Source organism: Doryrhamphus excisus, linkage group LG8 (genome assembly GCF_037039965.1).
Source record: "Doryrhamphus excisus strain RoL-2023G ecotype Guam linkage group LG8, RoL_Dexc_Guam_v1.1, whole genome shotgun sequence".
In the NCBI taxonomy this organism is placed as follows: domain Eukaryota; kingdom Metazoa; phylum Chordata; class Actinopteri; order Syngnathiformes; family Syngnathidae; genus Doryrhamphus; species Doryrhamphus excisus.
The window spans coordinates 13409416-13433886 of NC_136364.1; the positions used below are offsets into that span (position 1 = coordinate 13409416).

The following is a 24471-nucleotide window of genomic DNA, read 5'->3' on the forward strand; positions in this document are numbered from 1 at the left end:
TAATTCATAAAGCAAAAACTACTGATCCTTGATTTTCATTGGACAGGACAATACATAAATACGTGAATAAAGTCATAAAAGTAAAGGAACTACTAAAGCCATAAAGGTCTTTAAAGTGTGACTTTCCGTCCCCGTCAGCGTTTGTCAATAAAACCGCCTGGTGGGCGTGGCTTTTGGGTGCCAGATTTTTAATTGGTCTACAGAGCAGCAGGTGTGACAAGAACCTGTCACGCGACCCGGAAGTATAATCGTCGCTGTACTTGCAAACTAGTTAAAATCACAATTTAGTTATGGCGTTTTTTAAGCCTTTTGGTCAAGAATGAATGGAATTATTAGTTATCTTTCGGAGGGGGGCGGGGGTGCTGCCTCCCACCGACTCATAGTGCTTATGTAACCACGCACGCTCCCGTGCCAGATGAGGGGGCTCCTTCTCAGCTACCATTACGAAACAAGCCCCCACCCCCACGCACAATCCCACGCCTTTCCTCCTCAGTGGTAACTCGGCGTGTGGGAGACACCTGTGCCGCTAGCATCATCCATCCCTGGCGCGAGCACGGAGGCGGTGTCGTGCGCGCTCCCGAGGCTAGCGAGAGTGCACCAGTGCAGAGAGGAGGTAGACACCCAGCGCTGCATTTTACTTGTTGTTTTATGTTTTTTTTCTTCACAATCTCGGACGTCTACCTCAGCGACCAGTGGGATAACCGGATGCGGGTGCGGTGCCATGTCGGCGACATGTTCGGGGATCCAGAGGAGCTGCTGGCTTAGACCGGCAGAGGACACCCGCAGCAGGTAGGAAGGCTGCTTGGCTGCGTTGCGTGGAGAGCGTCCATCATAGCACACATACACACACACACACACATACATGTGGTTTTACACACTGCTGCAGTGCACAACCTGTGTGTGTGTGTGTGTGGGGGGGGGGGGGGGGGGGTGTTAGGTCAGAGTCCACCTGCAGGGAACTTCCCCCAGTTTACAGATCCAGTAACTACCAGTTGGAGCCTACTGAGCTGGCCAGTGTGAAATGTGCACCAAAGACTGTTTGAATGCGTTTCCTGTATAAAGTTATGATACAAATCAAATCAAGTAACCATAGAGATGAAAGTAGGACAGCACTGACCTGGTGGGTTGGTGGAGGGCGTACTAGTGGGGCCAGCCCTCTTGCAACATGATGTCATAAACATTATTGTTTCAAGAGACTTTCCAGTAAAATAAGAAAGCCTGCTTTACGAATACTACGATGTAATCAGTAGCCTGTGTAAGCGTTGCGTACAGTGGAGACCAGTTTTCATCGTTAATCCATTCCAAACGGCAGAAATTGTAGGAAAAATGAAACATGAAAAAATTAAATCCAGTTCAACTGTTCGAGCACCCAAAATGTTAAAGGGGACCTCCTATTATGCTCATTTTTCCACCCTTTGTATTGAGTTGTGGTCTCCGAAAGAGCAGCTACACACAATAACGCGTACAGAAAACTTTTTAGATTTTCCAGAATCTGCACCTATTCCAGATGTATTTCCTTTGATTTGTTCTTCCTGCCAAAACGCTCTATTTTAATTTATTCCATATCTGAGCCGTTAGGAGGATAGGACAGAGCCAGACTGACAGATGCTTGAATGGTATTTCTCATCTTCATCATCAAAGCACTGGCGCTTGCAACCTTCATTGGCAGCCATACTTGATTAAAAATGCGGTCAAGCGGTTATGATGTCATATAGAGGGGCATCGGAGCTGGGGAATGGTGACGCCCATGTGGAAGCTGGGGGCAGGCTAACGTCCATGTGTTGTAGTAAAAGACAATAACGCGACTAGACTGAGTCACCGACGTGTGGGTCTCTTTGATTGGCCACAGAGTCCGTGGAATGATGTGGGCATACGGACTAGTTCGTGTAACTCGAGGCATTGAATGGATCGCCTCTCATCCGAGTAGGCTTCATGCTCCAAGACCAGGTGGGACACACACTGGTCAGACGAGATAGGACATCACGCTAGTTGCCATCGATTGGCAACTAGCTACTGTGAGAATATTCACAGGCAGTTTAACATTGAGTTCATCATCTGAGTTTGCCAGGTGAATGTGCCTTCCGGGGTGCCGTAGTACTTTGTAGACCAGGGACACGTAGTGACAAATGAAAGGATACACAGGCCACAAAGAAAATCTACATCTCAGCTTTGTGATGTTGGTGAAAAAGCCTATTGTTAGTAAAAACTTACGTCTTTGCGCTTTCTGACCCATTTTTGCTGTTAATTTTCAAAATATTTAAAGTTCGATATTAAAGGAACCGACTATGCTCATTTTTCCATCCTTGGCATTGAGTTGTGGACTCTTATCCAGCACACTTTGGATTTCATGCTTCCCTTAAAAACTGTGTGTTTTAATGTATTCCACCCACGGCCCGCCTCCAGGCATGCCCACTCGGCTGCGGTTGGTCACACTCCCAAGTGCTTAGAAGGTCTATCGGTGCCGCTAGCTGTGAATCCAACTTTATAGGAGTTGATAAGAAAAAACATTGCTTCAAAATGTATCTCAATGCTAAGTAGCTTTAGCATTTTAGCATTAGGTTTTCTACATAATCGATAACGTCTAATGTGCTTTGTGGGACCTTCAGTGTTTAAAAAAATTTGGGTGGAGCCACCACTGGGGAAAGGCCATCAGCACCCCCCCTGTATGCACACTCTGTAATGCTACACGGACAAAGATGATGATAGTGATACAGTATTTTACACTGGCCGATGTCACCGTAATGTTCAATGAGACACACAAGTACCGGACTGGATTGGGGGATATAACTGGCTTTTATTGAATGTTTGAATGATCTCACAGCAGGCACACTAATCCCTAACACAAGCTACTCCTGCGGCCGTAACTCATTCCAAGCTGGAACGCAACTCTGAACATTTCTGTCTGCCGCCCCCTCACAGCTCCAAAACCACCAGGACACATTTATAGCAACATACAAAAGCACAACTTATTTATGACTTAAATGGCTTATTTTATCATTTTGTGTCTACTATATTGGGCAATATGAGTGTAAGTGTGACTGTAGGGGTGTTATTTTATGTGTAGAGGGCTTTAAAACCCTTTTAAAAGGTTGTAAATAGGTTTTCTTGAGAAAATTTATAAATAAAGAATCCTACTTGGAAATTGTGAATGTTCTGAACACCTGTTTCCATGCTACTGTTGTCATGAGGATTGCATGGGTGAAACATTCATAGCGCTTGTCCTTCTTCAGCTCCCCAACTGCACTTTATTTTTGCCTCCATTGTTGGAAGACACGACATATGAAATTGACATATGATCCGGTTTGAAAGAACAAACACGATGGATATTGTGTGCAGTCTACTGAAAGTGCCATTAATGTACATACTGTGCTGAATATTCACCACACTGTGCGCACCATCCAAAATAACTCCACCCACTGGAGAGAGCAAGGAAGCCTGCATGATCAACAACCGGCACTCGCTTTGAGCTGTGGAATGCAGTCAACACCAGCTGGAGAGGCGGTGGAAGAGAGACTGACGGTTGCCACGGCAACCCCTCTCGTCCACGGTGATTCGATGCCCCTCCAGACTGAGGATGAGGTGGCAAAAGGGGGGACAAAGCAAGCCTCGGAGAGACCTTTTGACCGAAAGCTTTGACTCACCCCAATCTGTCCAAGGTGATGTCATCACAGCTAAGCACCACCCCCTCCTCTGCCCTCCCCCATCCCTCCTCATCAGCCGTATTCAAACACAACCGCATGTATTGCTGCCGAGTCACTATACTCCTATCACAAGGAGGAAGTGGAGGTCATATGATCCCATAATCTTCTCCAAATCTGCCGGATTAACTTGATGTCATCTAACACGGCGTTGGTGTCACGCCTCAATCCGAGCGCGGACCGCCTTAGCGTCACTCCGGGCCAGAGAGCAGTGCGATTAAGTGTAGCCTGATTAAATTGTGGACAACAAGGCAATAACTATTTCATCAACAGGCCGGACTCTCAGCCTGGATGACAATTTAATCCCAACCTTCACTGTGAGCCCATGAAGGCAACATTTACGTGTTGTTCCAATCCTACACTGATGACTTCAACTGTATTCAGACACAGAGTAAATATTAAGTATTTGGAAAGACAACCTATAGGGGGCCATCACGCAAGTCATTTACTGTCGTGTGGAAACATTTGGACACCCCATGGAGCTCAATGCTCAGTGCAACACTAGCATTGAAACAGGAGTTGAGTACATTTCAGAGAAAAACAATTTAAATAAGGCGTGTGTTAAATTTCAGCAAACTTCTTGTTGTTGAAATATTTGTGGCTAATCTGGTTTATCATCTGTGTTTATGCTTACAAACGTGCGGGCAGCCGATGCAGGTTCCGTAAACAGCCCAGATGGAGAAGGCTTGTCCTAGCTCTCCCCCGCCAACCCACCATCAGATGTCTCTGTTTTTGTCAGACGTCTGAAAGGTCTAAACATGCCTATAAAGTGTTAGAAAGTATTCCTTTCAGGTCTGGACTGGCGGAACCGTACCTGTCCACATTTAAAAATAAGGGGATAACTCTAGCTCAGCATACTCACCAGCAGGCCTGAATTGTGTACATGGGGTGAAAACTGTGTACATTGCACTTGTGTACATTTAATTGTATATTTTTTGCCGTTATCATGTCCTATTCTGTGCTTTTCCATTGTCTTTTATCTAATTGAAATCATGTGTGCACTGTGTTCCAAAATCTGTAAAAACGTTGTTGTGCTACTCTGGTAAACACTCGCCTGATTGACCTTTGGACCATTTCCCACTGACAGGGCCGTAATGCGAACGCTGGCAACGCTAAATAGAATTAGGATCTTTGGGTATTACCTGGTAGGGATAGTTGATCTAGCTAATATAAAAAAAAATAGACTTTTTCCAGCAAGGAAAGGCCACATTGGGAAAAATGAAAGGAGGCAAGGCCACTTTGGGATTTTGTAATGAAGCATGTAGATATACTCAAAAATATATATCTTAGCTTGTGAGATAGATGGAAAAGTCTATTAGGATCAACTTTGCTATTTTTCACCATTTGTGCTATTTTTCATATAGCATATAATATTTCAATATTTTCAATATTTATTCTTGTAAAATTACTTGGTGACTTTTGCTTTTTTTGTTTTCTTGTTAAATTATTATTTTTGGAATGTGCCGTGGGCCAATAATAAAACAGCCTGGCCCCCGGGCCGCACTTTGGACACCCCTGATGTAAGCATTGTGTGCAAATGTAGCTAAAGTTGTGGCTACTACATTTAACTTCTATCTATTATAAATGTGTTGATGAAAAGGAGGACTCCTTCTAAACACCTGGACAACATCTAATGCCTGAATGTGAGCCGGTGTGCATGCAGCATTAGGGTTAGGTTTAGGGTTAGGGTGCCTGAATGTGAGCCAGTGTGCATGGAGCATTTTGGTTCCAGTGCATGTTGGAGAGGAAGTAGTCCATACATACAGGAGAGCACATTGCAGACCACCCGCTTACATTCTGCTGAGTCAGTGGGCTTTGTGGCAATCTGTCAACAGCCAGCCAGCCAGGCTCCGGGCCAAAGGGCCAGCCCGGTGGGAAAGTTGTACTAACGACCGAGGTCTACTCCTAGTGTTTTTTGATTGGAGAAGAGTTAATTCCGGCAAAATTGGAGGCTTTCTTGAATTGAATGAACCCTTAAGTGTTTTTTGTGCCCTTAGTGGCCCTACTTATTGTTTTGTCGCTAAGCTCTCATTGCAGGGGAAGCTTGTATAGAGGAACATAAGGGAGTCGGGTTTCACTCTGTTAATGGGTTCCTTATGTTTGTTTGCTGTAAATACAGAATGGAGAGGATGTCAGCTTCAGCTGACAGGTCGGGTATATAGAAATGATAGTAGCACTTACTAGCCAGTCAAATACAAATCCCCTATTGCAGTATGTCATAACCATCGTTTGGGCCCCAAGAGCCTGTTTGTGGGCACCAAATGAGGGACAAATTAATCATCTTAAAAATGTTAAAAGATTTCTAAGAATAATCAAAGCCACCAAGGCATACACTCTTGGTGGGAATCATTCTAAAGTATTGATTATAATTCAATTTGGCAGCCGCACGGTCGAGAGTCGATTCTCTGCTTGGGCATCTCTATGTGGAGTTTGCGTGTTCTCCCCATGCGTGGCTTTTCTCCAAGTACTCCTTTCATCCTGCATCCCAAAAATGGTGTGAATGGTTGTAGGATAGGCTCCAGCATACCTGCACCCCTAATGAGGATAAGCGCTATAGAAGATGGATGGAATTAAATTTGGCACATGTTTTTATTGTAATTAAAATGTCAAATTTAGTTTTGGTGAATTTTAGTTTTGGATTGTTTGAAGCTGTGGTAGTGGGCTGCATGAGAGGTGGACGGCTGCGTTATGATGATTGACAAATTTTATTTATTCATGAACTGTTTTCCATAACCAGCATAACATGAACAGAAAACATTGAGCTTCCTTTTCTTACATATTATGAGTACTTATAAGTACTCACATATTAGCACAAAAGTACTATTTACTGTTACCTGGATTAAATTTGATGGCTCTTTTAGAGTACTACAACTACCGGTACATTGGACATGAGTTGTTCAATAATTTAGCTTTAATTTCAAAATAACAGACTAAAATAGCAATTTTCTATATTTTCCGTTTAAAACAGCACGATTAAAACTATGTGTACAAAAATAAAGGAGAGGTGAGCTATTTATGTACATATCGTGGAATGTTAGCACTTTGGCTCACATAGCTATGCTAGTGGTGCTAGTGTTTCCTTTCCCTCCCCCTAATGTTGCCTTGTATATTGTGATATATGACATCGTATTACATCAGACAAGTGCAGAGTAACGGTGTCATGTAAAGATTGATAAGGTGCACTATGGTGCTTCTCGGAGACAAACGCAGCTCATTAGTATTAAAGTATATTAAAGTAAACACACCCTCCCTGTAGAGCTTTTTACTCAGTGCACTTGTTCAATTATTCATTTAAAACAACCAAGTGGTGGACTAAATAAAACCTTTGCACAGTACCGTAATCGGAATTCATGAACTGAATAATAGAATTTTAGAATACTTGTAGTACTCCAAGTCCTGGTTTGCTGGTTAAAACAGTCCCTCCCCATTCAGACTATGGAGCCTGGTTTGCATCACCCAAGCTGGCAGCATCGTGCCACGACATCACACACACTACCATGTATCAACGCCACGCTAAGCAGGCTCACGTCAGGCGGGCTCCATGCATCTTTTTCTCACATCCTCCTCTTTCTGCTCCCCCCCCCACTCACGTTTCAGGCTGCGTGTGGTGGCAGAACAACAGCATCATGGAGGCTGGCTGCGTGGTTGCCGCGGTGATTGAGAATGCTACCTCAGGACCCCAGGGGGAGGCAGGACATGGTCACGTCCTTGAGGGGTGAGATGATCTATTTCTGTCTGCCACACATGACTACTGAGTCCGATTCCTCACGCTTTATTGCAGTGGACACCAAGATGTGCACGTATTTATGCATGGATCATCATTTCAATGCAATGCCTCTATTGCCATACCTCTTATTCCTTGACCATTAATGAGACTGCACGTTGCCGAAGCGGTGTGTGTCAGTGTTCTCATGTGACTGATCTCATCAGCCCGAGTAACTGTGACAAAGCCGAGGGGCGTTCCCTGCCACATCTTTTTGTTGCTCATAAAAGTTGAGCGCATTCACGACCTCACCCTCTTTCTCCTGGAAGACCGAGTCACGTTATGAGTCAGGCTTTTGTGGGGGGGCTGCCTTTATGAGCTGTCTCAATAGGTGAGCTTTGCTATGCTCAGCACATGCACTTCCTGTCTTTTCCACATGTTCATGATCCTATGTCTGATAACATGTTCCTCCGTATCCCTCAGCTGTATGCTTTAGCATTGCAGTTTCATGTTGCCAGCACAGGGTTGACGGGCAAAACTATATCAAGCTTGATAGGAGATAAATATCAGGGAAAACTATAGTCTGGAAAATATGGTGTTCCATAAATAAAGCTGGTTAAGTAGTTTTCATATGACTGTCCTTGCTGAACGTCCCTTCAGGCGCACTAATAAAAAGATTTCTTTCTTCATTTCTAAATTCTTCATGTGCATCTTTGTTGTCCTGCAGAGACGTGGCACCATTCAGTCAGCTGAACAAAGACGATGTTGTACCTCAAGTTACCAGCAGCAGTCCTGCAGACGAGTGGCAAACACAGGACATGCGGGTATACACACGCATACACGTATCAAGGCTACGAAAGATAGAGAAGCCAGATCCAGAACATGTCACCAGCATGTGATTTGGATGAACAGAAGGCCACATGATGATGATGATGCTGATGCTGTGTGAGAGTGTTTTGGATGTCGTAGATGTCTCATGAAAGGGAGATCTTGCATTCAGGAACAAGCTATGATGATGAAGCGATTAACTAATTAATCGGCAACTATTCTGGCATTCAAAGAATATTTTTTTCAGTTAAACGTAAATATCCTGAGCTCAGTCTATTGTCTATTACGGCAAAACAAGATATCCACACACATTACTGATGGACATTTTTTCTCTTTTCTGATGACCAGGGCAGGGGGGTCCACTTTGACATTTTTTTTTCATGTGACATTTTATTTTGTATTTGAAAAATATTTCATTGTAAAAATTTATATTTATTCATTTTATCAGTGACAACGTGTATTATTATTATTTTTGAACTGTTTATCCTACCATTACATTACATTAAATAAATTGTTTAATCATATTACTGGAATTACTGCATGGACACAAGACAGCCAAGGCTTTAACCATTAGCATGCTAGCGAGTTAACGAGGTAGTATCCATTTTATTGAATATATTGTATACATTTTAAAGGGGACCTATTATGACCTATTATGAGTTGTGGTCTCCTATAGAGCAGCTATACACAATAACCCGCAAGAAAACTTTTTAGGTTTTCCAGAATCTGCACCTATTCCAGCTAGATTTCCTTGGATTTGTGCTTCCCACCAAAACGATCTGTTTTAATTTATTCCACCCATGTCCCACCTCTGGGCACGCCCACTCTGCTGTGATTGGTCACACACCTAAAGTGCCTCCGAGCCATGAACCATACACTATAAGGAAGTCCGCTCCTCTGTGACATCACAAAGGAATGGTTTTACCCTGCCTTTTCAAACCGAGTGTTTTGAGCCATCACAAAATTCTTCTCGGGCTCACTTCTAAATGCGCAAACCTCATGATCTGAAACTTTGGCATGGTTTAACACCAGAATAAATCATTCTAACTAGTCAAATCTATCTGTGGCAGTCCAAATGTACTCATGGCAGGCCTCCACATTTAAATGGATGTATGGGAAGCGCTGCTATAATATATGTAGCTGTGCAGGCTGCACACCCACTCAGAAAAAGGCCAAATATTGTATTTGTTGAACGGTTTGTTGGTGGTCAACATGAGTGTTGGGTCTACCTGCATGCTGCTGCTGTTTGACAGGTCAGGAGCGATGACGTCACAGAGCGCCCGGCCGAGCCCCTACTGCGGTCCTGCCCCAGCACAGCGAGCATGAAGGTCAAGAACATGAAGAAGTAGGTGCTCCCAGCTATTATGGGCTGTAAACCAGGTCTGTTATCCAGGCCAGTGAGACGAAGAGCTATAAAATGATTGGCGTAATAGTCTTAGGCACGCTCCGCCCCGCCCCACCAGACACCCACCCCCGTCACTCTTTCTTTCTTCCTTGTCGCTTTTCTTCCCCTTCCACCTCAGCATCGTAGCAGTGAGGTGATGCTGTTGTACTTTTCCTGCTTTCAGGCTGACGTTCCCCAGAGGCCACTTCCCCCGCCTGGAAGAGTGCGCCCATTTCCACTATGAAACTGTTGACTTTGGGAACGTTGAGGTGAGCCCCCCACTGTACAGTAACGGTACTATAGAGATGAAACTTGTATACTGCACTGATATACTGTAGAGCAGTGGTTCCCTTCAGACATTTGACCTGAAGCGTGTACCCCCTACTCCTGCACACTTCTGCACACAGAATTATTATGTCTATTCACTTCAAATATTGAATATAATTCAATCATTTCTTTTCATAGTAAATCGGGGTGAAAAATGTGTATTGGCATGGTGACATTAGGATAAAGTTTGACATGAGCACTACTGATAAATAGATAAGTTATCCTACATATCTTTTTTTCCACTCTGATGTTGGCATCCTTCCCTTTCGAGGAGTTATGTAATGCACCTGAATGCACCATTTCAGAAAAAGCTGGAGCAGCATTGACCGCAGTTTGCTAGTTTGCTTGATCCTGCTTGTTGAGTATGAAGTATCCATTATCTGACTGGAATCTTTCCATGGTGTCCCAACTCTGGAATCTTTCCATGGTGTCCCAACTCTAAAAGAACCACTACCCCTTCTTAATAGTATCTGAAAGACAAAAATACATACAACCATCAATAAAGCCTCATTTTTGGGTGAGTCCCCATGCCCCCAATGGCAATTGATGCCATGACGTACCCCTGCGGGAATGCGTACCACACTGTGGGAACCACAGCTTGTATTACAGTACAAGTACACTGTCCACCGAGGGTCAACACACAACCAAAGTTCTTCTAATGACAACACAAGTGAGAAGCAAGGTCATTGTGTCCTTCCTCCAGTCAAGGGTGGCGATAGTAGCGCAACGGTCTGGGGCTGCATGAGTGCTGTCGGCACTGGGGAGCTGTGGTTCTTTGATAGAGGCACTTTCATGCATTTTTTTTTTTACATTTTTGGTCTTTTTAGTATATTTATATGTGAAAGAACTTTCAAGCCCAGAAATAACTTTTTTTCTGACTCCATGGGGCCTATTTTTTACCCACTCCCATCGTGTATTAGTCTTCTTATTTCTAATCTCTTAATCTACTTATTAATTGGACATTACTGTTGTATGAGTTTACATTACACAGATTGAACAATGAACATAAACACTATTATTGCCTTCGTGTTGTGAAAAGGTTCAATTCCAAAATCCAAGCTAGAGCATGGATTCTGCGACTTAGCTCAAGCAATGCTAATAGTGTAGCTTATGGGCATGGAAAAGATATATGCATCCTTTTATTCTTCATGAAGTGGCCCTTGCTGTAAAACGTTTGGAAATAAACCATCCAAAACTTTTTGACCTCAGAGCTTTTAAAAGAATCCTTGCAGTCTCAGCAGAGCCTCAGGTCTCTGTGACGTACATTTAAATCCCACACTGGTCCCACACCCTATTTGCATGCTGATGATGTGTTCTCTGAGGCTGGTATTTGCATTCACCTCAGAGCCGCTGCTCTTCTCTTAATGTTAGCAGGGGGAGCTTTCTAAAACTGTCCCAGTTAAGCGGTTGCATCACCCGCAGGATGCATGGAAGGATGATTACGTTATAACGGCACACAAAGGCCCGCGTCTATTCAAGGCTGCTTCAGCTGAGCATTGTGATGCAAGGGTCAGCTGAGGTGGAAGCATGTGACGCCAGCAGGAGCGCCCCTGAAGGCGTCGCTGTTCTGTAACAAGTGTGGACAATACCAAGTGTGGACACAGGAAGCCACGTCAAGCCTCCTCTGAAGGACGCAGTCTCTGAATTAGGACGTAGACCCAAGTAGTATGGACGCTAGATGTGGAGGTGTCAGTCTAGGTAGCACCTCCTCTGTAGGGGAGGTGCTGTGGTGCGGGGTTACTCAGTTCCTGGAGTAGCATAATAAGAGGTGGTGAGGCAGACGTGGCTGCTCAGTCAAGTGTGCAAGCGTCTATTAAGCGATTGGATAACTTCCTTGAAGTTTCTCTTCTTTGCCAGCAGAGGGCAGCAGTCGTGTTCCTGCAAACCCGATGCCGCCATAGAAGTGGAAAGTATAAATGCTCTAACTGGAGGAGTGGAGATGAGGCTGCAGCTCCTCGCTTACTATCAATACGCCAGCGTGCAGTGCAAATGCAACACTGCAAACAACAGCGTGATGTCTCTGGTGCCAGACTGCAGCGTGGGGGGGAGGGGGACCCTCGGCTCAGGTCTCGTGTATCCTAATCACCAAAGCGCACAAGGACAGCAAGGGCAGACTGCGTGATCCCGCTCCAGATCATCTCCAATCTCCTGCCCAGCCTTGAATGCCATCGAGCGGCGATGCTTTGCATGGCCCCCGGTCCGTTCAGCTGTTTTTGCAGCTTTGCTCGAGATGAGCTACTGTGTTCCCGTCGAGCCCATTTGCTGCCAAGCCGCCTTTTGTGGCCAGAGAAAGGACCGCCGTTGAGAGGAGGGGAGGCAGGGATGAGCAAGACGGGAAAGGGAGGAGGGGGGAGGGGATGTTGGAGGCAGCACGGAGGAGAGGGGATTGAAAAAAAGGGGGTAAGACACAGTGGGAAGCATCCTCACCTCATACGTTGTCCATTGTCGACCCAGTCAGAGAGGTGCATCATTCAATTTAGACAGTGTGCTTTTTGGAGCGTGGTGGAGGTCCAGGACAGGACACTTGGTGCCAGGTAATGTGCACGTGTGTTGGTCTGCTGCATGCTTTGTGAGCCAGCCTTTGTGGTGACAATTGTGCATGTGGCTTTAAAAGTTTGAGCTTGGATGTCCTAGTTTCCTTCATTTCTTTGTGACTCTTGTAGCAAATGTAGCTGAATGCACCGATTAATCAGTTGTTTACCACTTCCTTCGTGCATTGTGTTGGTGGGGAATAAAGCATAGGCAGGTAGTGTGGATCTGGGACATTTGGATGACTTGGTTTTGGCTAGGGATGTACGTCTTTGATAGATGATTCAATTCAAATCTAGATACACACGTTACAATACGATTTAAAAAAATGGTATGTTTCAAAATCAGAACGATTCCATGGAGCGTACAAACGATAGGATTCAATTCCATTCGACGGTTAATGTTTGTTGACATAGACGTTTATATTATATTTTATATGCTGTAAAGATGCCAATTATATACAAGTGGTATTCTCATTGTATTTATATTATATATAAATTATTATCTATACATTATACATTATATCCCCATTGGCTTTTTGGCCGATATCAACCGATACAGCTGTGTGTAACATACATCTCCTGTAGTGGAATGATCACATATGCTGTTGTGTTGTGAAACTAAGTGTTTTCTCCAACGTCAGCTAATTGTGCTCTCAAAATGACGTTATAAGTTTATCTGTGAAATTTATTCCCTGGGATTTAGTTTGCAGCACATGAATGAGGCATTTTGGCCACTCTGACGCTTGCCACATCCAATATGGCGGCAACAATAACATACAGCACAGCGCAAGATCACATTATTAGATTTCCTATAAGGGACTAAACTACATTTTATTTTACAAAGTAGTAAAATGGATGGATGGATCAACCTGTCTATCCATCCCTTCCATTGTCTATGCCACTTAACCTCAGTAGGGTCACAGGAGTATTAGTATAGTATAGTATATAGCTACAGGGCTGGAGCCTATCCCAGCAGACTTTGTTTCCCTTTTTGACATCCAGTGTTGGATTATTTGTAATTTTTTTCACGTCTTTCATATTTTGTCAGTGAATAAAATACGACTTAATCACAAAACTCAGCAAATGATTTAGTTGTTTGTCTTTTTCAACATGACATAGTAGGGTATTTTTCCATACTGTATTGTATATTTTCATTTTTAAAAACCCCACAAACTCCCATCTACGTACATCTCCATGATTCCAGCCTTCTCCATCGCCTTGGTCCCCTCTACTTCATGAAAGCAGTAAGTGGGTCGCAATGTGTTGTGTAATGTGCTGCAAACCGTTATAAATAACAAGAAGTTCCCTTGACTCCTTCCACACTAACATCTGCCAATGTATTCCCAAACCCCCCCTATTTCTGGGTCCATGTAGAACCTCGCTAGAGAGGACTTTGGGTTTGAGCAGCATGCAAAATGATTCCAAGCTAGAACACGCCTCAAAGCACTCATCTATTGCAGCTTATACGGCATCATGATAATGAATAATTCTACTGCATATAATACATACTGCACCATTGATGGATATAGGACGATCCATAAGGCTGACATTGTCTACATTTATTTAGTGGTGTGCAGATCTCTGAATGTTTTTTACTAGAGTCGTGATCTTTCCTCCTCCTTCAGGTCACATCCAGAGAGGATGCTGTATCAGTCTCATCAATTATTTAGAAACCAAGCTCCACTAATATCACCCCACTGCTCTGCTTTCTCAGTTGGCCTTTGCAGAGGGGCAGAGCGAAGGACCAAAGGCGGGCCAAGACTCCAAAGAACTGCTCTTTCTTGTCCAGATCACCTGCCAGGTATCTCACTGTTAAGAGTCCTTTTCTCCTCCAGCTGGTTTCACACTTTGTGTTCTCACACAGGCTCGGAACTGGCTGGTGAAGAGATCCTACGAGGACTTCCGTGTGCTGGACAAACATCTCCACTTGTGCATCTATGACCGCCGCTACTCGCAACTGACCGAGCTGCCAAAATACGAGCCAGTGAAGGCCACAGCTGAGGTACAGTGGAGCTGAACTTCTTAGCGCCGCCATTGTGAATGGTCACACATCAAGACCTACTGAAGCTGCGGCAGCAAATCTGCCTTCATTCTACATTTCTAATGTTATTTGTCTTCATCGGGAGGGCAAAATGTTAGAAATATACCACCGTCTGACGGTGCCAAATAAAATGGATAGGTGTACCTAATGATGTGTCTAATAGTATTTGCTTTCAGTCAGTAACCAAGATGTTGGCCACCTACCTGACCCGCTTCTCTGCCATCGCTGACAACAAGATCAACTGCGGTCCAGTTTTAACATGGATGGAGGTAGCGTCGCCTCTCCTTTGTCAACGTGACTTTCCACCCGAAAGCAGGATACTTTTGTCTAACTTCTCTTAAACGCTTGTGTCTGTAGATCGACAACAAGGGAAACCATCTTCTGGTATCTGAGGAGGCTTCCATCAACGTCCCTGCGATCGCTGCCGCGCATGTGACTAAACGCTACACAGCTCAGGCCACCGACGAGTTGACCTTTGAGGTATTGTCCCTCACAGACAAAACATTACACCGCGGGTGTGTGACGTTATCATTTTATTTTAACTTAACCTCGATTGCATTATGCTATCCTTTAACATTCTTTTTTCCATCAAAGAAAATACATAAGCAGAATACTTGATTTTTTTATTGGCCTGAAGCAGGAAATAAAATTCAACCAAAAAACCCAGCAGTGCAACGAGAAGCTGAAATGTTGATATTAATAACTAATAATAAAACACAGCTTTGATTTTGAATGTATACATAAAGGTTTGTTTTTTTTAGCTGTTTTGCAGTTATAAAAAATACATAAGCGTACCAAAGTGGCTGCCCCTCCCCCCCAAAAAATCTACAAATATTAACACCATGACGTATTTACAGTTTTCACATGTGGAATTGAACTGTGTGTGCATGCTACACGACATTAAAGTGCCTTTATTTACTGCGTATAAACATAATTTTCAGTCACTTCCTTTTTGCATTTTGGCCCTATGTGGTTGGATGATGTTTTTGTCTAAAATATAGCGTAACTGATGTAGTGTGGTATTCCTGTACCAGGTGGGGGACATTGTGTCTGTCATCGATATGCCTCCCAAAGAGGACACTGGCTGGTGGAGAGGCAAACACGGCTTTCAGGTAACGCACCTTCTATTTCTGATTAGTAATGCCTGTGTTGAGCCATCCAACATCATGCTGATGAATGGGTTGGGAAAACATGTTTTTAGTTTGATATTTGCAGTGGGATATAAACATTTACTGCCTGAAGCACCTCATGCTCGCTGACCTATTTCACTTTACACACACACACACACATACACACACACACACTCAGAGCCATAATGGCCTAACAACTCCACAACGTCTGCTCCATCAAGCCTACAAATACCAGCATGTCCGTCTGTGTCTGTTCTCAGGTTGGTTTCTTCCCATGTGACTGTGTCGAGCTGATAAACGACAAGATCCCTCCCAGCGTTCAGAGCTCTGTGTCTAAGCCAGGTACTGCTTCCTGTTTGCATGGTCCATTTACCACTTTCTCCTGGGATGGCAGACTAAGTGAATTGTAGCGTCTGTGTCGTACTCGTCAGTGTGTAAGAAGCACGGCAAGCTGGTTACCTTCCTGAGGTCCTTCATGAAGTCCAGACCGCCGCCACAGAAGCTACGCCAGCGTGGCATCCTCAGGGAGCGAGTGTTTGGCTGCGATCTGGGTGAACACCTCCACAACACGGAACATGAAGGTGAAACTAGCACTGCAGAATGACTGCATTTATTTAGCAGCATCTCAGCAAGGTCAGCAAGTGTGTGTTCTCCAGGTGGAACCTTGCTTTTTGCAGAAGTCACGTTGATACGTCCATATTTTTAACACACACACTCACTCCTACCTCTCCAAACCCTCCCAGCTATCTAGATGCTGATTTCTTATCAACATTTACAATAAAAGTGACCGTTGTAATCATTAGATTACACTCAGCTCCAAAAGGCTGTCTCTTCAAATGCCGTTGTTGACCAGCAACAGAAGCTAAGCAGCTAAATAGACAATCAAGGTTGAAGTAGTTTCTAAAGCAGTATTGTAACACCCCCATAGTCACTGTGCTGCAGTTGAATTGTATGCTTCATTTGCGCTTGTGTGCGTGTTGGTGGCCCCCTGGCCTTTTGTCCCATGTTGGTAGAGAGTGTTCTTGGCCAATCGTATTCACTTAAAAAACATGTTTTAAAGCAAGCTGAAGATGCCTATGCCTGTTCAACTAAAACGGACCACAGCTCCGATAAAAGCTGCTTTCAAACAGCACTACAGCACACTGCCACCACCTTAAGGGGGGAAAGACCTGCCACCCACCAGTTAAGAGTACTTTGTGTGTACGATATCTAGTTACAATTACACAATATAATATTGTATCAGGATTCATGTACCGCATAGTACCATGTGAGTGGGTGTGGTCACTGTTTGTAACCATGTTCTTAGATATGATCCCATCCTATAAGACCCAACAGTGAATGTTGGCTAAATAAACTCCATAGCAGCATTAGCCTGCACGTGTTAGTCGGATCAATTCACTGTCTCTTTTTAATCCTCTCAAGGGGATTTATTGATAGCAAGAGAAGAAAAACAGCAACAAATACGACCAGCCAGCCAGACTCATCCATATAACAGGATTTGAGTGGAATTAGAGACGTTCTAGCTGACGACGACTGGTGTCTTGTTATTTCATGCACCTTCCAGCGTGAGGAGCTGGCCTGTAGCAAAACAATCCATCAATGTGTAAACGACGCTGAAAACCGCTCGTCATCTTTTGGTTGTCTGTCCTCACCTCTCCTACAGTACCCCAAGTCGTTCAGAGCTGTGCTGAGTTCATCGAAAAGCGTGGAGTTGTGGATGGAATCTACAGGCTGTCAGGGATCTCGTCCAACATCCAGAAACTCAGGTTGGTTTTCGTTACTGTGGAGTATCTCTCTTAACATGATTCCTCGACAACGAGGTGCAGTTGAGCAAGGTTGGTCTGTTGATGGGCCCCAATTTCATAGACCGGGGGGGCGCACCTTCCTGACCATTGTCGCGTCATTCTTATTCTCTCTGTGTCTCCATTTTAGACACGAGTTTGACTCGGAGCAGATTCCCGACCTAAGCCGAGACGTCTTTAGACAGGACATCCATTCTGTGGGCTCCCTTTGTAAGCTGTACTTCCGAGAGCTGCCCAACCCCCTGCTCACCTACCAGCTGTACGACAAATTCTCAGTGAGTGAAAGTGGGCCACACAGATTGTTTTAGTGCTCTTGAGCCAAATTGCTCCTGCTGGAAAATGGTGTTGATGTGTTGTGTGGCGCTTTCTAGGAGCGGCGGGGGTGTCAGCAAATAGAAATGTCTGCTCTGAATCTAAAGACCATTGAGGGCCACACACTACAATGGTCCACTTTGACATTTTGTGTAATATAAAGTTAATATACAATATACATATAATATTTCTCCAACCAAATTTTACAGAAATAAAAAAAACCTATTTGCCGGGTTTTGTTTTTCATAAAATGTGATATAAAATACACACACACACACACGTACATATCCAGTATATATGAGAGGGAGGGGTAGGGAGAACAATGATATGCCTCCCATCCCCGGTTGCTTTATCCTTGCAGGAGGCTGTGTCTGCAGCCACGGATGAAGAGAGGCTGGTTAAAATCCACAACGTCATCCAGCAGCTGCCTCCTCCACATTATAGGTCAGCTCGATGGCTCAGTGTTGCACCCTGTTGGCATGAAATGGAAGTGACTGTTCTCAGCCAGTGTGAGAAAATGGAAACCCAAGTATTACTGTACAAACTGTAGTATTGCTATCATGACACAAACACAAATCCGATGTTTTTTGTCGTACTTTAATGTGGTGTAGGTTCTGATTGGTTCTGACTGTTTGTGCACAGGACGCTGGAGTACCTCATGAGACACCTCTCCCGCCTGGCCACATTCAGCTCGGTCACCAACATGCACACGAAAAATCTGGCCATCGTCTGGGCACCAAATCTGCTCAGGTGACCGACGGCAGGCAGCCAAGCATTAATCAAAGCCATCAGCACCGCTGGACTGTCTTGTTGGTTCTGTCTTTCAGGTCCAAACAAATCGAGTCAGCATGTTTCAGCGGCACGGCGGCCTTCATGGAGGTGCGCATCCAGTCTGTCGTGGTCGAGTTCATCCTCAACAACACAGAGGCTCTCTTCAGCTCCAAACTCAACGCCATCATACGGGAAAGCACCGGTGAGTCAGGGCAGAAGTACAGCGTCCAGCAGGGGGGGCTAACACCTTGTTTGTCTCCAAGGTAACAGCACCTTATCCAGACCCAAGTCTCTGCTGGTCTGCTCCCCATCCACAAAGTTACTGTCCCTGGAGGAGGCCCAAGCACGCAGCCAGGCCCAGCTGAGCTCACCCACCACCACCCCCTGCCTCAGCCACAGCGACTACATCGAGGTGGGGGAGGGACCTGGAGCACTGCTGGGCAAGTTCCATACAGTCATTGAGCTCCCACTGGAGAGGTGCGTTCAAGGACTGTCTCGTTTGTGTGTTGTTTTCACTGTCTTAATTGCAGTCTTTGAAAAAGTACTAATGCTGATGCTAATGCAACATTCATCATTCTGCTAACTATAATTAAATACGTTAAGCAGAGTACATCAGATGATTGGTGATTTCATGACATTTAGTGTTTAAGTTGGTGGCACACTTATATTTCCACAAATTTGGCAACATATAAAAGATGTAAAGCTTCTAGGAGTTCTAGTGTCACAGGCATTTATCCACCTCTTTATGCAAAGCATAATAATAATATAAGCATAATAATGGTAACCATGTAAAACATTTTCACCTCATTATGTCGGCGTTTGCAATAAACTCTGCAGCATTTGTAACAACTAATACTAATATTGCAAAGTTATGACAAAAGTTGTGACGTTTAAAATGTAGTGTAGTGTAGTTCTGATTTTAACATTTTAAAGCACATGATGGATGCCGACCACTCCAATACTGCCAATAACAACTACATCAGGAGGTTGCCTCCAGCCATAACTACTAATATGCTGCTTGTCCTCATTAGGGTCACAGGTAAGCTGGAGCCTATCCCAGCTGATTTTGGGCTAGAGGCGGCCAGCCAGCAGAGCACATAGCACAGAGCTAGCATCGATATGAGACTGGCACTTGAGACCTGATTGTTGTTTTCAACTTTTATGGCGAATGCATCGTCTTGGGTTTCAGTGCCAAACGGGCTCCCTCCAAGGCCAAGAGGTCTCCTGTGGGGAACTGGCTTTCCTTCTTCCACTTGGGCAAGTCCAACTCTGTGTCCAAGCGTAAGCTGAAGCGACATCCCAGTGAGCCCAACGAGATCAAGAGCATCGCACTGCCAGGTCGGGTCAGCGCCTCCACGGCCTCCATTTTGGACGCTACTGTCTGTTGTTGACAGATCCTATTCTTCTTTTCATGCTGCCAGGTGGCAGAGGTGACAGCGGTACATTGCGCTCTGCTAAGAGTGAAGAATCTCTCACCTCCTTGCACGCCCTGGAAGGTCATCATGCATTCGTTTTTTTACCTGGCTATGTGGACATGGTCTTATTCTGCAAAGAGGTTTTAATGATGTGGTTTTGCACCCCAGGAGAACCTCCAAATTACCAGCACCTCGGCCCTCGTTCCGCTGGTGAGGCCGTGTCTGCATCGACTCGAGAAGACTTGATCAGGAGCCAAAGACAACTTCCCTTCAGTCAGAACGTTGCAGACGGTATCCCCACTTCGGTTTCACCCCCAAACCAAGAGGAGGACATTGACCTCTATCCTCCAGCTGCTGGCATCTCCACCCTGGACTTTGACCCCATGTCCTTCAAGTTCAGCCTGGCCTCCCCGACTCCTCAACCGCTACGCAACAAGGAAGGACAGAAATTGAGGAAGAGCGCCGGGTACTCCAGCGAATCAGATCCTATCACCTCTCCAAACAACATCAGCAGCCCTCTCTCTCCAGAGTTTAGCCCCGCTCTTAGAAAAGGTAACCAGAAGGTAACCTGTGAGCCTCTCTTGCCGGGGAAGCTGTTCAGCTCATCAGGCTTTATCGTCTGCTTCAGCCCTCCTTGACCCTTTTCTCTCCCCCTACAGTAGGGGTGTCTGATGGGCCGATGGCGGATGGGAACGATTCCCGAGCTCCACACCGACATTGCAGCGCAGCGAGCCAAGCATCAGCACCAACGGAGTCCACACAGAACCTGCCTGATCCAGGTCGGTGTCAGCCATCTTTAAAGCCATCACTTCTTCTTCCTAGTTAGTCCATTCTGTAGATTCTTATGAAAGCTTTTGTGTCTTGTCCCATCACGTCTTACCATAGCTTTGTTTGTCCTGTCATACTGTAGCGTTGTTTGTCTTATCCCCCCCCAGGAACAGATAGACTTATGAGTTCAGTGTCTATTCTCCCTCCTCACCCTTCCCCGACGAGTGCTGCACGCAAGTTGGCTTTGGCTCTGGCCGAGTCGGCCCACAAGGCCAGCCGCGGCTCCCAGAGATCAAGAAGTCACCGGGCTCACCCTCTCCAAAGACAGGAAGCCCAGGACCGACCCCCCCGGCCCTGTGCCCTAGAGCTCAACGTCTACCCGCAGAGGTGGATGCTGGAAGAGAACCCAAATCCGGTCCAATTCCTGCCCGCTCACGTCTACTCGCAGCCGCTGCCGCTTGTTGAAGGACTGGACAGCTCGTCTAACTTCACTCCTAATGTCAGCCCGCTCGGGTCAGGGAGCCTGGACGAGGGCAGTGCGGGCAGGAGGGGCTCCAGACCAGGGGACGTCACACCGGAGGAACCCACCTACCACAGTGTTGGCGTCTCAACGCCTACTGAGCCCCTCTGCTCCATCCACAGTCCCCTGACCTCCCCCATATATGCCAACGCGGACACCATTGATGTTTTCAATTTCCGCGCCATTCTGGCCGAGACCTCCATGCCTGCCTCTATCGATGAAGTCCTTCCACGTCCGTTCCAGTCCGCGTCACCCCTTCGTTACAACTACAGAGCCCAAGTCCAGCATGACGACGTCTATCACAACCTCCACCGTCAGCATCCTCAACCTGGAAGAATACTGCAGTACCCTCGAGCCGTGGCTTTGCCCCATCACCTCATGTACAGGCAGTCCTCAGAGAACCGCTACAGCTCTTCGGGTTTAAGACACCCCTTGTCACCTCAGTACAGACGCTACCAGCGAGGTGAGCACCTTCTGGGCGCCAGACAGCGACAACAAAGCCCCTGGCAGAGGTCGGATGATGGACTTGCCCTGCACCCTGCCATCAGGAGGGCTCGCTCCTTCCACGCCCCGCAGATTAGTCGCCATGACTTCGCCACCACTGACCTCACGCCTACTGACACCATGTTTCATTCTGGACAGGGCGTGCCCTATCAGAGGCTGCTTCAGTTTGAGGACGTGCAGGTCCTCCATAATAGCCCATACTCGGACCTGCGTTATCCCGCGGATCCCTTCCAACGCAATAGTCAGCCTTGCAGGGCGCGCTCCACGAAGGAAAGGGCGTCGTCCGACTTCTACCACTACTCTCCTCGCCTTGGCCACCCCCAAGACAAGGCGGTCTACATGGACTCAGAAAGATTTTCTTGTCAGAAGCACGAGAATGAAAGTGGGCATAAAAACCTGTGCTCGCCACAATCTCCTTACAACAGTCCCGTCTCGCCGGCTGACTCGATGGGACGGGAGATAAAGCACATCAGGAGTAAGTCGGATCCTGGAAACGGGATGCTCTCCGCAGACAGAAGGGAAAACCAAGCAGCTGCAAAATCCATATCGCAAGGGTCCCACCTGACGGAGCATGAAATCGCTCGACAGTCAGCAAAACCTGGCCCGGCCCGTCGCGTCGTCAAAGACGGCACCGTGCAGCAGGCGCCGCTTCGCAAAATCCCCTCACTTCCCGAGAGGAGCCACGCTAACCCAACCAAGCGGGGCGACAGTGGCCCGAAACGAGGCCACAAGGCAGACCGGGTAGAGATTCCCGGGGGCGGCTACCGAGCATCGATGAGAGGTGACCTCCTCAGGAGGCCTGAGCGCTCGCAGAGCACCAGAGAGAGTCGCCACCATTATGCCAAATCGCCGCCGGATGCTGAACACGCTGGATCCTTTTCCACTCAGCTCAACAGAAGGACTCAGAGCACTAAAGCCAGGCCCACACAATATGACCACATGCCGGGGGGGCACTACGCCGCTCCCAGGCCTAAACCCATAAGAGCCAGTAAAGCCGGGTCAGGATTTTGGCCGGGCCAGGACGGTGTGGCTTCCCACGGACACGGACTGCTGTCCAAGGCTCTGGCTCAGGAAGCTTTTTATCACTCTCCAGTCCGAACACAAGCTGGAGTCCACGAGTGACCACCAGTGGTTTTTTTCAAGTATATCCACCCCGGGGCCAAAGGACAAGAGCACTTTATCCTCTGCCAGACCATCAGACTGTTTCACTCAAAGTCTTTATTGTAACCTTCAGGAGCTGCTAAAAGTTGCCGTCGGTCGTGTCGCCTTCACGAATGATTCTTTCGTTTTTATGGAATCTAGAAAAATCACAAGGGAAGACAAGGTAGACTTTTATTATTGTTGATGTTAAAGTATGCTAAAGAATGTGACTGGACTAAGGTCAGATTGAGATGCTGTAGTACTGTATGTTTTGTATGACTGCTAGCAAGTGGCCAATGTACTGTACTGTACCTCTAACGTACTTCTTCCCCGCTTTTCATTGCAGTCTGAACGCACTTTTGACCGAGTCTTAATGATGAATATTCCTGATACAGTATAAACACTTTATATTTTTCTGTGTGAATCTGCTTGCTGGCTGGGAATTGTTTTGAAAAGTAAAAAAAAAAAAAAAAAAGCACTTTTTAAGGAGTGAAACGGGAATCAACCTCATAGTTGGAATGGCTGACTTTGCTTTCAGTACACATTTTAAAATGCAATCAAATGATTTGCGTTAAAAGTACTTTTATATTTTCCTTACGCAGCTCGCCCTGTGAGAAGAGTATATTTTGTACGCTGGTGTTGTTTTGTCAAAAAAAAGTCATTTCGTCTTTTTAGGGAGCAATGTGGTGTTTGACAGATATGATTATAATCTTTTACTCTTTAAGTTGTAACCGTACGTTCATTTAGTGGTCGTCTTACAGAGAATAAATATTAATATTATTCTCCTTTTGGTCAGATTGTTCATTCATATGTTTCATTGCCTTCTAGGTTGGGTCTTATTTCAAGAGGCAGTATTAATTTTTACATAGAAAGGCCTTCTATGGTGAAAAGTAGACTTTTTAATATGTAATATGAGAGTATTCCCTACATGTGCCTGGAGTCTGTCATGAAGGAAGGACGTCCTTATCAAGCTGATACACCTCAACTCGCCCCATGTAGTCAGCCGCCACTTTGTGGAGGACAGCATGGCTTTGCTACACAGCTTAAAATAAAGCCTGGAGGTCTGCTAATGACTCCGCCGTCGGCTGCAGACACGGGAGCTGTAAGTATAAACATGCGAGTGGAATGTCAGCGCTGTAGCTAGCACAGTAGCTATGCTAGTGTTGATAACATTTGTGTTGTGTCCCTCTCCTGATTGTTATGTAAGTGATTACGTCATCGTTACGTCACATTGATGAGCCACCGCAGGCTGGACCGGACGATGTCAGATGGCGGTCCATTCTATTGGCTAATAGGAGTGTGAAGGTGACTATAGGGGTGTTATTTCCTATCTGGAACGCTCTGATAATGTTAAACTACTTTTACTACTAATATAACCACTATATTGTAATATAACTACTATATAGGGGTGATACTTCAAATCTAGAGTTTTTTTTTAATCTAACCAAGTTTTTCTATAACTACAAAAATATTCCAACTTCAAATATAAATGTATTGACCATGATGGTGTCTGAAGTGTGATAAACGAGGGATTACTGTATATGTAAAAAGTGGATACAACAGCTCATTAGCATTCAAGCTGCAGACTAATATGTTT

The 24471-nt window shown here is 45.5% G+C and overlaps 1 protein-coding gene across 3 annotated transcripts; it reads left to right on the forward strand.

Moving 5' to 3' along the window:
- The first annotated feature begins 450 nt into the window (after positions 1-450).
- Positions 451-23652, forward strand: arhgap32a (Rho GTPase activating protein 32a). 3 transcript variants are annotated; one of them, XM_078792869.1, is made up of 23 exons: positions 451-789; positions 7296-7413; positions 8129-8225; positions 9483-9574; positions 9798-9882; positions 14186-14272; positions 14336-14473; positions 14689-14781; positions 14870-14992; positions 15547-15624; positions 15903-15984; positions 16074-16223; positions 17306-17408; positions 17575-17719; positions 18118-18200; positions 18399-18506; positions 18584-18729; positions 18791-19004; positions 19717-19865; positions 19949-20023; positions 20111-20494; positions 20605-20721; positions 20878-23652. In XM_078792869.1, exons 2-23 carry the CDS (start codon positions 7325-7327, stop codon positions 22854-22856), a joined length of 4617 nt encoding a protein of 1538 aa, XP_078648995.1. In that variant the 5' UTR covers positions 451-789; positions 7296-7324; the 3' UTR covers positions 22857-23652. The 3 variants fall into 3 exon arrangements, with proteins under 3 accessions (XP_078648995.1, XP_057936325.2, XP_057936326.2); XM_058080342.2 differs by having other exon boundaries at positions 452-789; positions 20602-20721; XM_058080343.2 differs by lacking the exons at positions 451-789; positions 7296-7413; positions 8129-8225; positions 9483-9574; positions 9798-9882 and adding an exon at positions 12326-12474 and having other exon boundaries at positions 20602-20721.
- Positions 23653-24471: the final 819 nt, after the last annotated feature.

Excerpts from the sequence above, each read along its gene's own strand:
- arhgap32a (XM_058080342.2), top strand. The coding sequence starts at position 7,325 with ATGGAGGCTGGCTGCGTGGTTGCCGCGGTGATTGAGAATGCTACCTCA. Across the intron at positions 15,985-16,073 it reads GAGCTCTGTGTCTAAGCCAG|TGTGTAAGAAGCACGGCAAG; the intron begins GTACTGCTTCCT and ends CGTACTCGTCAG. Across the intron at positions 18,730-18,790 it reads CATCATACGGGAAAGCACCG|GTAACAGCACCTTATCCAGA; the intron begins GTGAGTCAGGGC and ends TTTGTCTCCAAG.